The following is a 15,529-nucleotide window of genomic DNA, read 5'->3' as shown; positions in this document are numbered from 1 at the left end:
CATATTTACAATTTTTTTTTATTTAATTTTCAGAATGTTTACATGTTTAATTGTGATAAAGTAGGCCATATAGTACTCAAACCTCTACCCATCTTCAAATATCCACACACCAATATTCAGCTCAATATAAGGAGGTTTAACAAAAAAAGAGCATACAACTATTGTGTGTTAAAATATGAAAATCTGTATCTCATAGGCCACTTTGTGGAATAAACAGGAAAAGATATCATATGAAATGCAAATTATGAACCAGATATCTAAAAGTCTTACAAAATTGCAAAATATCTCTCTATTCCACAGTTATTATAGTCACATGTCTGTCTGATAGATTTTGTCTCATCTGGTAGAAAACACTGGGCCTGCAGTTTTATCATGAAATGCATTTCAATTTATGAAATGAACGTGATGACAAATCTGGTTGCAAAACTATAACACACTCTCTGTTCCATAAGAAAATCAAACTGTTAGTCCAGTTCATCTCCATAAGCATTGGTTTTTCTACCTGAAATGACAAACAAAATCTCAGCCATCTATACCTATATTATTTTACCTCTTCTAAACAGCCTTCCTTCACCTGGATATTACATACAGTTACTTCCAGCCTCTCAAATTACAGTTCCATGAAATTTACTCATTTATATACTGTATTTGTAAAATAAATGTCTAATACATTTTATACAATTTTACTTTGAACAAGGCAACAGCTAGTCAATAACCTTGATCACATTTGGTAAAATATCATAATACATGTACTTCATTTTCCTTCTTGAAATTGATGATTAAAGAAATACCTCGTTTTTTAGCATAAAAATCTTCAAATCCATCATCTGGTTCTGCAAGAGAATAATAGTTATAATCTTTAATTTGCTACCAGAGTATCTGATTCAATTGTTATCCCTAAACCAGAAGTCTCTAACAAGACTGTAGCTCTACTGGTTTGAACTTATAACAAAGGAAGAGAAAAGTTGCATTTGGACTTGAAACTTTGCAGCAGCAATAAATAGAATACTGCAATCAGAATAAAACTGTAGGGGAATAGCCTTTTAAAAGAATTTTACTGAAATTTCGATTTGAGTAACCATGGCAACATCATTCATCAATATAAAACTAGTGGGTATTGTTTTTTTTACAAAAAAACACATGTCTCCCCTTCTTTACCAACATTAATGAGTGTAAATATATGATCAGGGTCAAAAATAATAATGCAGTGCATCTCAACTCAAATTCTGTGTACAAAATTTCAAGTCTTCATGTCAAACGGATCTCAAGTAATGGTCTGGTCGTGTTTTTCTTAATTTGACCTTGAAGAAAGTGGTCAAGGTCAAATATTTTGATGCAGTACATTTAGTCTCAATGTTGTCTTTCCTTGTTCCAAGTTTGAAATCCTAATGTCAAAAAGTTCTCAAGTTATGACCTAGACTATATTTTCATGTAAACGATTGACCTTGACTTTATTAATAGGTCAAGATGAAAAAAATGTTGCCATTCACCCTTCCTCTATACCACCTCTCCATGTTCCAAGTTTGAAGTCTTAATGTCAGGGTTCTCAAGTTATGGTTTAGTCATGTTTTCTCTATTTGACCTTGAAGAAAGGGGTCAAGGTCAAATATTTTGATGCAGTGCATTTAGTCTCAATGTTGTCTTTCCTTGTTCCAAGTTTGAAATCCTAATGTCAAAAAGTTCTCAAGTTATGACCTAGACTATATTTTCATGTAAACGATTGACCTTGACTTTATTAATAGGTCAAGGTGAAAAAAATGTTACCATTTACCCTTCCTCTATACTACCTCTCCATGTTCCAATTTTGAAGTCTTAATGTCAGGGTTCTCAAGTTATGGTCTAATCATGTTTTCTCTATTTGACCTTGAAGAAAGGGGTCAAGGTCAAAAATTTAAATTGTTGCATGTTGTAACAATGTCTTCTTTCTATGTTACAAGTTTGAAGTCCTAATATCAAAGGGTACTCAAGCTAAGGCCTGGACTCTATTTTGATGTAAAAGATTGACCTTGACCTTATAATAATTGGATCAAGGTCAAAAATTTTGGTGGCATGCATCCCTCCTTCATACCACTTCTGCATGTTCCATGTCTGAAGTCTTTATAACAAAGGATTCTTAAGTAATGGTCTAATCAAGTTTTTTCCCTATTTGACCTTGAGGAAGAAAAGAGGTCAAGGTCAAAAATTTTGGTGTGTTGCATCTTGTATCAATGTCTTCTTTCTCTGTTACAAGTTTGAAGTCCTAATATAAAAGGGTACTCAAGCTATGGCTTGGACTCTATTTTGATGTTAAAGATTGACCTTGACCTTATAATAATTGAATCAAGGTCAAAAATTTTGGTGGCATGCATCCCTCCTTTACACCACCTCTGCATGTTCCAAGTTTGAAGTCTTAATGTCAAAAGCTTCTCAAGTTATGGTCTGATCGTGTTTTTTCCCTATTTGACCTTGAAGGCAGAAAGGGGTCAAGGTCAAAATAAAATTCTAATGCAGTGCATTTTGTCTCAAGCTCTTCTTCCTATGTTACAAGTTTGAAGTCCTAATATCAAAGGGATCTCAAGTTATGGGCTGAACTCTATTTTGATGTAAAAGATTGACCTTGACCTTATAAATAGGTCAAGGTCAAAAATGCTGGTGGCGTGCACTCCTTCTCAATGTCATCTATCCATGTTCCAAGTTTGAAGTCTTAATGTCAAAGGGTATTAAAGTTACGGCCTGGACAAAATTTGGATGAAGAAGAAGAAGAAGAAGAAAATCGACAAAAACAATATGTCTCCCCTGGAAGGGGAGACATAAAAATGATGAAGACAATTATTTATCTCAGTGTAATCTACTTGCATGCCAAGTTACATTAAAATCAGACCAAATTATAGTAGTAGAAGTGTTTTGAAAGTATTTCACAGAAATTTTTATCTTTAGCAACCATATGAAGTTCATTGGAAGATTCCAACAAACTCTGGTTATACCATTTTTGGACCATTTTCTGAAGGAACTGACATAAATAAGTCATTAAAAGTTGTATGTATTAGAGGATATTTCTCTTCCTGTGCATAAGATTCTCTCTTTGAGTGGGGGGGGGGGGGGGGCACCACCCTGGAACCCCTTTTCAAAAATTGCTGGATCCCCCTCTGGTGAAGATTGTTACAATTCTTAGGACTGCAAAATTCCCCATTTTCAAACAGATATACCTTGTGTTTCCTCTGTCTTCTGGAATTGATTCAGAGGTGACCAAACTTGACTATCTTGACCTTTCTTCATCTCTGTGTTATATGCCTTCTGAGCACTCTGGTAGTTATAGAGTGGCACTGTTGAAGAAGAATGCTCCCTACAGAAAGTCATAAAATGAAATATAAAAGACACTTAATTCACATCCTTTCTCTTCTTTATATCTGTATGCTAAGTGAAAACATCTGGAGAGGTATTACAAAGAGTGAATGATGGTACTTACTCTTCATCCATTGCAATCAGTTTTCCTAAATTGTGATCTGTGGTTATGTTGTGTTTATGTAAGACTTCTTTAATTATCTTTCGTCTAGGTGTTAGACCATAACCAAGACATAATCCAAAGACAATGGCATCTATAATTCCAAAATGAAATTCCATTGTTAAGGAAATATTAAAAATCTTAGAGGTAAACAAAGCTTGCTAAGCTAGCCTCAGTAAATGTTAGCTATGAGTGAGGCTGACAAAGTTTCGGACCAATTGAATTTTTAAGAAAATGCCTTAGTTGATTTCTTCAGTACCCATTTTTACATTACACATATCAAACAGAAGTCTCTGATGAGATTGTAGCTCTACTGGTTTTTACTTAACAAAGGTAGAGAAAAGTAGTACTTGGACTTGAAATTATGGCAACACCAACAAATAAAATTATGATCCTTGGTATCATCTCTTTTTGTGGCAAATTGCAATTTGACAAAAACTGTTGTAGAAGGAGCCTTTTAAAAGAATTTCACAGAAATTTCTAATTTTAGTAAACAAGGCAATACCGTTTGATAAAATAAAATAAAAGCAATACACAGGATTATGTATCTTAGTGAAGTCTACTTGTGTACCAAGTTTTATTGAAATTGGACCAAAACTATAGGAGGAGTAGCATTCTTGAAAGAAATTCTTTGAAATTTCTATTTTTAGTAACCATGACAAAACCGTTCATCAAAATCAAAAAATGATAAAAAGCAATCTAATAAGATTGGATAAAAAGAATTATATGTCATAGTGTATAGAAAGAATTATATGTCATAGTGTATCTATTGTGTACATAGTTTTATTGAACTCTGACCAAAACTGTAGGAGGGGTAGCCTTTGAAAGAACTAATATACAGAGTTATCTATCTTATTATAGTCTACTTGTGTATCCAGATATACTGAGATCAGATCACAACTGTAGGAGGGAGTAGTGTTTTGAAAGAATTTCACAGAAATTTCTATTTTTAGTAACCATACCAATCGTGTCCACCAAAATCAGAATCCGACAAAAGAATTATGTATCTTAGTGTAGTCTACTTGTGTACCAAGTTATATTGAAATTGGATCAAAACTGTAAGAGGAGTAGCCGGGGGGGGGGGGGGGGGGGGGGGGGGGTCATGATTTTAACAAACTTGAATCTACACTATCTGAGAATGCTTCCATACAAATATGATTCATCATGGCTTTGCTGTTCTTGATAAGAAGATTTTTAAAGATTTTTCCTATATATTTCTATGTAAAACTTTGATCCTCCATTGTGGCCTGGCCCTACCCCCGGGGGTCATGATTTGAACAAACTTGAATCTACACTACCTGAGGATGCTTCCATATAAATATGACTCATCATGGCTTTGCTGTTCTTGAGAAGAAGATTTTTAAAGATTTTTCCTATATATTTCTATGTAAAACTTTGATCCTCCATTGTGGCCTGGCCCTACCCCTGGGGGTCATGATTTGAACTTGAATCTACACTACCTGAGTATGCTTCCACATGAGTTTCATCTTTCCTGGCCCTGTGGTTCTTGAGAAGAAGATTTTTAAAAGATGCTATTAATTTTTCACCAATTCTTTATTATCTCCCCTTGAAAGAAGGCGTGGCCCTTCATTAGAACAAACTTGAATCCCCTTCACCCAAGGATGCTAATTGTGGCAAGTTTAGTTGAAATTGGCCCAGTGGTTCTGGAGAAGAAGTCGAAAATGTGAAAATGTTTACAGACAGACAGACGGACTACAGACAAAATGTGATCAAAAAAGCTCACTTGAGCTTTCAGCTCAGGTGAGCTAAAAATTGTTTACAGACAGATGGACAGATGAAAAACACCTTAATATTGCATAAGCTCTTCTGGTCTCTAACCAGTAGAGTTATAAAGCAGCAAAAATGACTATGTATATAGGTTTGCATCTCCAGATGCCTCATTCTTGCCTATTTGCCAGTATTTGGCCAAGGAAAGTAAACTTTTTCTTAAAACTTTCAAGTAAGATAAACCTGCTCTTAAAGCTTTCACTTTCCCAATTATCTAAAAAAATGTTGCAGCATCTAAAGCATGACTATATTCTTACTGCATCATCCTTGCAAGTTTGGTCCAGGCAAGACTACTTGTTACTTGAGATTAGACTCACTTCAAAAAGTTTAGCCTGGCCAGTCATCTTGACAAATAGATAGATCCAGCATCCAAAGCATGATTGTCATACATACATCTGAGACATTAATACCAGGTATTAAAACATTGCTGTGATGTCATGCCTTTGTTCTTGCAGTCTAAAAATTTACCTGTAGCCGTCCGATAATAATAATTAGCAGTCCAATAATATATTATTGGACAGCAGTGATAACAAAATCGGACAGTAGTTAAAAAACAACAACTAGAGTGAAATCAAGGTTTAATTTGTCCAGAAACCAAAAAAAAAAAGTTAGGGAGAAAAAATTCATGGAAAGCGAACGCGAGGAAATTAAGTTGTTAAAAATAGCAAATCCAAGAAGAAACTGGAGTTTTAATCTTCCTCAAAAGTAACACTTTCAATTTGGTTTTTGCAAAGTGTTTTCGATACAGCACTGTGAATAAGCCAATTTAAATCCATTTCTGATAAAGAACCAGTCTGCGAATCTCTTCATTTAACAAGGTTTGTTCGCCAATGACCGCACTTTTAAAACCCAAGATTTTCATTATATCATCCAATCAAAATTTTAGATAAAAATCCGCAATTTTACTTTAAATGCATTTTGAAGATATCATCCAACACTGTATCTGTAAACGCACTTAATAAAAAAAATATTCCGAATCATAAAAAAAATCTTTCATCACCTGACCACTGTCCATAGTTCCTGCTAAGCCAAACGACTGCCATTGAATGAATGAAACAAAAGAGTTCACTCACTGATTTTACTGTCTAAAGAAAAAAAACTTGATCTTTTCTTTTGTCTACTTATTAGATGGTTTCAGGTAGAAAACTATTGATGCCGAAACTCCTATTGTGTTATTATCGGACTCCTCCAGGTAACTTTTGGACATTTAAATAGCAATGTTTTAAGTAAGATATATGCCTCATACAATTCTATATGTAAAATTATCAGACTGTTTTCGGCCCTAACGGGCCTCAAACAGTCTGATAATTTTACATATAGAACAGTATTTGGCATATATCCATTACATAAAGATGCCAAAGCCGAGTACAGCATAACCTCCCCTCAACTTCATTCAAATGAGCTAAAAATTTGTTTAAGAACAAAGGTTTTATATTCCAGAACTATGGTATGTATACTACTGGTACACTGTGTATGGGCTACCTTCTCTTTAATTTGTGATTTGTGGAAATAAATTTCAGCATATACTATACTTTCTTGTAAACTTACAGACTATTTTAATAATGAGGCCAAACAAAAAAATATGTGTGGTTCCGGTTACACCTCCAAAAAACTGAGGGTAAGTAGGTAGGGATTTTTTTTTTTTTTTTTTTTTAAACAAAATGATTTTCCTAATTTTTCTAAATAATACTTATCACTACTTTGCAAATGACATTTAGATGTAGTGTGATAATATACTAGTCAATATTGGTAGGGTACACCTACATGCTAGCTTGCTTTGGATTTAACACTAATAAACACTTGCACTATGTTGTGCAAGGGGGCCATCATTGCTGAAACTAAAACTTAAACCGGAGCCATTGATGGAAATTGGGGAAAATTCCGGAAAAAATATGAAAAATTGCCAATAAAAAGTTTAGGGTCAGGGGTATAAAATAGGGATGGTCGGGTAACCGGAACCACACATATTTTTTTATTTGGCCTGATGCTTTTGACACTAAAATATTAGTTTTCAACATGGTATTTGGTGCATGCAAAGTACAGGAATAAAATTAAAAACCACTGAAAACCATTTCAGATGACTTTATGATAAAAATCAGTTTTTAAAAATGTTGGAAATTTACTGACAACAGCTTTACTTATCTATAATTTCCTGACTCAATATTCATTTTTATGGTGTACAATGTTCTAAATTTTAAAAAGTCTTATACTCTAGAGACAATTTCAGTTTTTAATTAATTTCCTACAAATTAAGCACTTATACTAAAATTTCACTACTTACACATATGAGAGCCAAAATTCAAAGACTTGAGAAGTTTTGGTATCTTTGCTGGTGCACGTGGTATTCCTAAAAAAAGAAATCACACACTGCTCATTGGAATCACATTTCTCTTTCAAATAATATGCAGATAACTTAGCCTATACATATTTAAATTACAGTATTTTAAAGTATATTAATTAATCATAAAACTGTTCTAGATTTATATCAAATTGTAACATTGGCTCAGCATCAAGGCTTTTACTTTCTTTTCTGGTTATAGTTGTTAAAAAAGGATTTTTATAAGACCTAACGCAATGTTATCTATTGCTCAAAAATTTACATTTGTTTATTCTTTCCCTTACAACACTGTTTGAACAATGTGTATTTATCGCTAAATAGATACAGTTCATCACGTATGACTACAAATTCATTGTGAAGTCATAAACAGTTGATGCAATTTCACAGTAACATTATAAATGGTTGACATGTTCAACAGATCAAATATGTACACCAATGGGTTTTAAACAAGAGGCCCATGGGCCACTAGGCTCACCTGAGTAACTTTGGCCTTGTTGTTTTTCACTGATTTCCCTCCTTGTAGTACTTATTGTGGCCCCACCCTACCCCCGGGGGTCATGATTTGAACAATTTAGAATCTACACTACCCCAGGATGCTTCCACATAAGTTTCAGCTTTTCTGGCCCAGTGGTTCTTGAGAAGAAGATTTTTAAAGATTTTTTCTACATATTTCAATGTAAAACTTGGATTCCATATTGTGGCCCGCCCTACCCCGAGGGTCATAATTTGAACAATTTAGAATCTACACTTCTCCAGGATGGTTCCATATAAGTTTCAGCTTATCTGGTCTAGTGGTTCTTGAGAAGAAGACTTTTTAAAGATTTTTCTACATATGTACATGTTTTCAATGTAAAATTTGGATTCCCTTTACTGACCCTGCCCTAACCCCTGGGGTCATGATTTGAACAATTTAGAATCTATACTACCCCAGTATGCTTTCAAATAAGTTTCAGCTTTTCTGGCCCAGTGGTTCTTGAGAAGAAGAATTTTAAAGATTTTTTCTACATATTTCAATGTAAAACTTCTATTTGCTATTGTGGCCCTACCCTACCCCCGGGGGTCATGATTTGAACAATTTAGAATCTACACTACCCCAGGATGCTTCCAAATAAGTTTCAGCTTTTCCAGCACAGTGGTACTTGAGAAGAATATTTCAAGATTTTTACTACATATTTCAATGTAAAACTTGGATTCCCTATTGTGGCCCTGCCCTACCCCCTGGGGTTATGATTTGAACAATTTAAAATCTACACTACCCCAGGATGCTTCCACATAAGTTTCAGCTTTTCTGGCCCAGTGGTTCTTGAGAAGAAGAATTTTAAAGATTTTTTCTACATATTTCAATGTAAAACTTCTATTCACTATTGTGGCCCCACCCTACCCCCGGGGGTCATGATTTGAACAATTTAGAATCTACACTACCCAAGGATGCTTCCACATAAGTTTCAGCTTTTCCAGCACAGTGGTACTTGAGAAGAAGATTTTTAAAGATTTTTACTACATATTTCAATGTTAAACTTGGATTCCCTATTGTGGCCCCACCCTACCCCCGGGGGTTATGATTTGAACAATTTAGAATCTACACTACCCCAGAATGCTTCCACATAAGTTTCAGCTTTTCTGGCCCAGTGATACTTGAGAAGAAGAATTTTAAAGATTTTTTCTACATATTTCAAAGTAAAACTTGGATTCCCTATTGTGGCTTCACCCTACCCCCAGGGGTCATGATTTGAACAATTTAGAAACTACACTACCCCAGGATGCTTCCACATAAGTTTCAGCTTTTCTGGCCCAGTGGTTCTTGAGAAGAAGATTTTTTAATGACCCCACCCTATTTTTGTCTTTTCTTGATTACTGTATACAGGGTTTTTTTCACGCCGTGTTATTTTCGCCATTTTACACTTGCAAACAATTTTGCCCCTTTTTAAATATGCCCTGTCACAGTTTCATTTAAGAAGTTATACTGTTTTCTTTGAATTCACCCCGTCTTAAATTCGCCTTCTTTTGTCTAGGGCGAAAGGGGCGAAAATAAAACGGGGGCAAAATTTTCCCTGAATATAGTATCTCCCCTTGGAAGGGGGCTTGGCCCTTCATTTTAAAATTTAAACTCCCCTTCACCCAAGGATGCTTTGTACCAAGTTTGGTTAAAATTGGCCCAGTGGTTCTTGAGAAGAAATTGAAAATGTGAAAAGTTTACAGACGGACAGACAGCTAGACGGACGACGGACAATGGGTGATCAGAAAAGCTCACTTGAGCTTTCAGCTCAGGTGAGCTAAAAACAGAACATTTTATGATTTTAAGATTATAAATATGCAAATATTTGTTATAAGCCATCACAAATGTGTATATAAAGAAATAAGGTATCATTTTTCTAACTTCTATTCAGTACTGGGATATAGATATGGGTTGGTCCATGATCAAATCCACTATAAAGCCATTCAAACTTACCCCGGTAATGGAATTTGATCACGATAAACCCATATCTACATTCCAATGGTCGCCGGTGTGGTGCAGTGGTTAGAGCGTTTGCTCTAGAGTCATGGGGTGAGGAGTTGATCCTTGCATTGCAGGTTCAAATCCCACTGTGGGACATGGAGACTGGTCTTTTGGATGAGACCATATAAACCAAGGTCCCATATCCCAGTAGGTGCTGGCACGAAAAAGAACCCTCATTGCTCAAAGGCCTTAAGTCCCGAGTACAGGTCTTAATTTGTAGCCCTCCACCTGCAAGTGGTGGCATCTAAATATGAGTGAAAAATTCTCGAAGGGACGTTAAACAAACATTCCAATAGGTGTTTAAAGGAGATATTAAACAATCATTACATATTTTGATATATTTCTCAACAGATTTTACACTGTCATATCTACCCCACTGTTCATGGGGTAAAATTTTCCTGTCTCTCCAATAATGTAACTTGTTACATGTACTTATGATGAAGAGATGTTTTATAATATGACCAAATTAAAAGAGATTCCATCATGTTTCTTTGGATTGATAACAATCAAGATACCTGCCGCGGTAAAATATCTTTGGATACAGAAAGCCTTATAACCCTCAACAAAAGTCAATAATCATAGGTTATTGATTATTTACAGAATGCGGGAATTTGCCTGCCAGAGATCATTCTGTGGTAAAGTGGACCAGGGCAGACAAATTCCTGGTATTCATTCAATAACCTTTTTATGCTCCTCTAATCGAAGATTCTGGGGCATATAGTTTTTGCCCTGTCTGTCTATCTGTCTGTCTGTTTGTCCGCAAAAACTTTATCCTTGCCCATAACTTTTGATTGGTTGGAGCTATGGCTTTCATATTTCACACATGTATTCCTTTTGACAAGACCTTTCTTTGGGTACCATCTATTTTTGACCTTTTGACCTTGACCTTGGCCCAGTTTTGCAAAATTTTACCCAACATTAACCTTGGTCATAACTTTTGAACAGTTGGTGCTAGGGCTTTCATACTTCACATATGTAATCCTTGTGACAAGACCTTCCTTTGGATACCAAGAACTTTGACCCTTTGACCTTGACCTTGGAGTTAAACCTCCTTTTGAAAAACTTTAATCTTGGCCACAACTTTTGAACAGTTGATGCTAGGGCTTTCATACTTTATTTTAATTGTTTCATGTTTACATTATCAAATTTAATTTATTGATACTTGTAATTATAAAACAAATATAGGCTTACCAGCGATTTGAAGGTAACCAAACAAAACACATGGCATGGCTGAAAAGAGACAGCAAAGATTTCTTATTCCTTTATTGGAAATTATCGTGGATTCAATTAATTCAATGAAATAATATGGCATAGTCTCTTTATCAGTTAGTAGCAAAAATGCTTCCATCTTCTTAAGTCTGGGAATTTTTTTCAAGTTTTCAAGTACATACTTGATCAAAATTTCAAAAGGCAGTCAAGTAACGGTCACTAAAAAATGATCTACTTGACAACCTTGTCATTAATCATTCTCTTTGCATGCTTATTTACCTCTATTTGTCCATGCTTGTTTACCCCTGTTTGCCCATACTTGTCTACCCCATAATGTCCATGCTTCTTAACACCAATTTGCCAATGCTTGTTTACCTCTGTTTGCCGATGGTTGGTTACCTCTGTTTGTCCATGCTTATTTACCTCTATTTGTCTATGCTTATTTACTTCTGTGTGTCCATGCTTATTTACTTCTGTTTGTCCATGCTTATTTACTTCTGTGTGTCCATGCTTATTTACTTCTTTCTGTCCATGCTTGGTTGGTTACTTCTGTTTGTCCATGCTTATTTACCTCTATTTGTCTATGCTTATTTACTTCTGTGTGTCCATGCTTATTTACTTCTGTTTGTCCATGCTTATTTACTTCTTTCTGTCCATGCTTGGTTGGTTACCTCTGTTTGTCCATGCTTATTTACCTCTATTTGTCTATGCTTGTTTACCTCTGTTTGTCCATGCTTGTTTACCTCTGTTTGGCCATGCTTGTTTACCTCTGTTTGTCCATGCTTGTTTACCTCTGTTTGGCCATGCTTTCCTTATCTCTGTTTGCCCATGCTTGTTAACCTCTGATTGTCCATGCTTATTTTCCTCTGATTGCCCATGCTTGTTTACAGTTTCTGATTGTCCATGCTTGTTTACCTCTGAATGCCCATGCTTATTTTCCTCTGATTTCCCATGCTTGTTTACCTCTGATTGCCCATGCTTGTTTACCTCTGATTGCCCATGCTTGCTGGACAGAAGACTTGATATCTTTCATTGCCTCTTTTTCTTGGGGTGTAATGTCCTTTTTCAAAACATATATGTTTTGCATTAGTTCCTGAAGTAAAGAAAGTTAAGGATTTAAAAAGGATATATTTACATTCAACATGTATTTTGCTTATAAAGTGTGAGGAAAGCTACAGCATTCAAAACACCATAACATGAAAAGGGGGTCAAAAGGTTAAAGTATGCGTTTTATTTTGACATCACAAAAGTTGAATGCTGTGGAAGTGCAACGTCATAAGCGAAAATCAAAATTCACGCTCACATTGAACTGAAACTGTTGCAACGGCTCTTCCAATTATTGTAACCTACCCAAAGGATAATACTAGGATTTTGAAATATAAATCACTTTGTAGTCAATGAAAGGAGATAAAAAATGTAAATATAAGCATTAAATCATTATTTTTTGAAAGATATAGTCTCATAACTGCAAACGTGTGTGCTAACGCGTGTTACCCAATTTGTTTGCACACACCGTTGCATATGAGACTGTATCTTTCAAAAAACAATGATTCAATGCTTAAATACTCTCCTGCAAAGCATGATCAGAAATAGCTTCATATAAGTTCTAAGAACTAACAAGAAACAACTCAGGGGAACAATTTGGGTTCATTGATGTAGACACTATGAATAATACCATCTTAAACATTATGGCTCTAAGAAGAAGTCCAAAGAATGACAATGTGGCAAGGTATGTCCCAGATTGAAATCTTGAAACCTTGTAAATTTGGTCAGTGCTTTTAGTTTTAAACAATACATAAGCAGGTTAAAAATAAAATGTTTACAGTCAAGTAAAATTCAAAGAAGTAAGTATGATTAACATTAATTTTCACCCCAAAGTTACAAAATAACATATATAAGAAAAACATAATATTTTGGAATTAAGTTTTAAATATCTAACAGGAAGGCAAAAACAGCGATAGACCAGAACAGAACTGGAAACCAGGTCTCCTGAAGTCTAAAGAGGTGCTACACCAACTGAGTTGTCTGGCCACTGATGATCAAACCTGTCTGACCACCACACTCCTCCTTAAATGTCTTTGCCCCTGGAACTAGTGAAAAGTTCAAAAGTTCAAAACACCAATCCAGATTCCTTAGCCCCTTGCAGGACTTTTACCTGCTAGTATTTTTAGTCCCAGTTTCAATGGCACCAAATGTAACAGAAAAATTTATAGATCAGACCAGGATTCAAACCCAGACCCCTGAACTCAGTTGCTCTGCAAACTGAGCTATCTGGCTACTGGCAACCTAACTTACATGTCTGCTGTTGGCCACAAATACATTGAAATTATACAAGGCTCCTAAGAATAATTTAGATATATTAATCATCTCACTGTGGTGTATATTTCATATGCAACATCATGTTCAAGAAGCCTGATGATTGATAAAAAGACATTTTTAAGGCAGTTTTTAAATTATCGTATATAAATACTGCACCCAGAAAAAATATTGTCATCCAACATGACCAAGGTTGTGCTGTCATGGGTAACTGGATGTTTCACCCATCTCGCGCCGAGACCATTCACCCTTAAGACCTTTTGTGCTGAGACCTTTCACGTCGCATATTTTCTATAAATATTTAGATGTGTGTATCTATTTGCATAGTTTGTATGGACTTTATTGATGTTTCATTACTTTTTAAGTTGTTTATGTCCGATTTAGAAAGTACTTTTTATTTGAAAATCCTTCAACTGCAATCTTTAATAACGATGTTCAAGCTATGCATGCTTAACATAAAGCCTATAAATTTATGTGTATGGGTGGGTTGTTTGATTTAGTGAATTTAAATAAAATGTAAGTGTATAATACTGTACATATATCACTATAAAATATTGTCAAAAAGACATATATGTATCTCAGATCAGTAAACCCATTTATGGTATAATAAAAATATTAAAATGCGTTGTGTTACATTATACGTAAAATTATTTACTTTATTTAACAAAGACCGTCAATAATATGTATATGTAATTAAAGTAATATGGAAATCAGAATAATCATTGGAATAATTAATAATAATACAAAAGTCGCTAAAAAGGTAATAATTACATACCGTAAAACGTGCTACTACACCACTTACACAGGATTTGTTTCATTTTGTGTATGGTATGGTACGTTTTGTGAATGGTGCGGTTTGCTTTGTGAACGGTATGGTTCGTTCCGTGCACAGTACGGTATATTCTCTTTCGAGAAGTGGACAGGCTTTTGCCTACATCTAGTTGAAAGCCTGTTCACTTCTCTAAAGAGAAAAGGTACGGTTGGCTTCTTGCACAGAATGGTTGTTTCGTTTCTGAGGTGTAGTAGCACATTTTAGAGTCTGTACTATTAACAAGGGATAATTACGATCAATTAACTGGTTAAAGGAAATCATGGGGTACAACTGGTGCGAATCGTCTCGGAGCGAAACGCTTCAGCGCGAATGGTCTTTAGGGGGCGAACCGTCCAACATTCCTGTCATGCATAATGCACACCTGGTGACCTGCAGAATACTGATTGATTTACACTTGTTTTTACAAAAAATATTTATATTTAACGCTATCTTGAGTTACAAAGATGTTCAATCTAGAAAAGTTCCATTGTGGTCAGCACAATGTTGTTATAAAACAATCCGAAATTCCTCTAAACGTAATGACCATGACCGTTCTCATTTTTAAAAAAAGTTGGTTAGATCTACATCGTAAAAGCTATGATAGACCAGACCTGTTTTCTCCGGTAAAAATCTTTATCGTAATCCATCATTCAGCAAACTGCCTTAACTGCTTAAAAACTTGCGTAACTTTCCGAAAACTGTTACTCTTGGTTCCTTCTCTTGCTATCGCAATGAGAGTGTTTTTCCTAATTGCGTTGCAAGAATGGCGTGATACGCTAAATGGATTATCTTTCTTTCCTTGTCAGTATTTCACGTTCTTCTATCATATCATCTAACTGTGTCTCGGGACAAGCCCTCGTGACTTGGGCCTTAGGGCAATGTATCATTTCTAACAGGTCAGGGCGGCCCCCATTTTCCGGAGGATAGCTAAGTTAAATATGACGGCCATTTTTTTTAACCACATATGATTTTGGAGATTAACACATGTAATTTTCAAAGGCCACGTGCCTACCTTTAATGGAAAAGTGCATGCACCAGAGTATATGCAAGTAAAAGTTCAAACTTTAAACACTGTCAATTGTTGAGCTT

General features: G+C 35.2%; 1 protein-coding gene across 1 annotated transcript; it reads right to left on the bottom strand.

Moving 5' to 3' along the window:
- Positions 1–15,147, bottom strand: LOC133196211 (uncharacterized). Its single transcript, XM_061332125.1, has 8 exons — positions 15,052–15,147; positions 12,301–12,406; positions 11,296–11,334; positions 7,551–7,616; positions 3,446–3,575; positions 3,186–3,322; positions 792–833; positions 1–502 (listed from the first exon to the last, which is right to left on the bottom strand). The coding sequence occupies exons 1-8, from the start codon at positions 15,088–15,090 to the stop codon at positions 465–467; spliced, it is 597 nt and encodes a 198-aa protein (XP_061188109.1). The 5' UTR covers positions 15,091–15,147; the 3' UTR covers positions 1–464.
- Positions 15,148–15,529: the final 382 nt, after the last annotated feature.

Source organism: Saccostrea echinata, unplaced genomic scaffold (assembly GCF_033153115.1).
Source record: "Saccostrea echinata isolate AGI-Se365-2 ecotype Australia unplaced genomic scaffold, CSIRO_AGI_Sech_v1 ptg000030l, whole genome shotgun sequence".
Classification (NCBI taxonomy): domain Eukaryota; kingdom Metazoa; phylum Mollusca; class Bivalvia; order Ostreida; family Ostreidae; genus Saccostrea; species Saccostrea echinata.
This window is presented reverse-complemented; position numbering and strand designations above follow the sequence as displayed.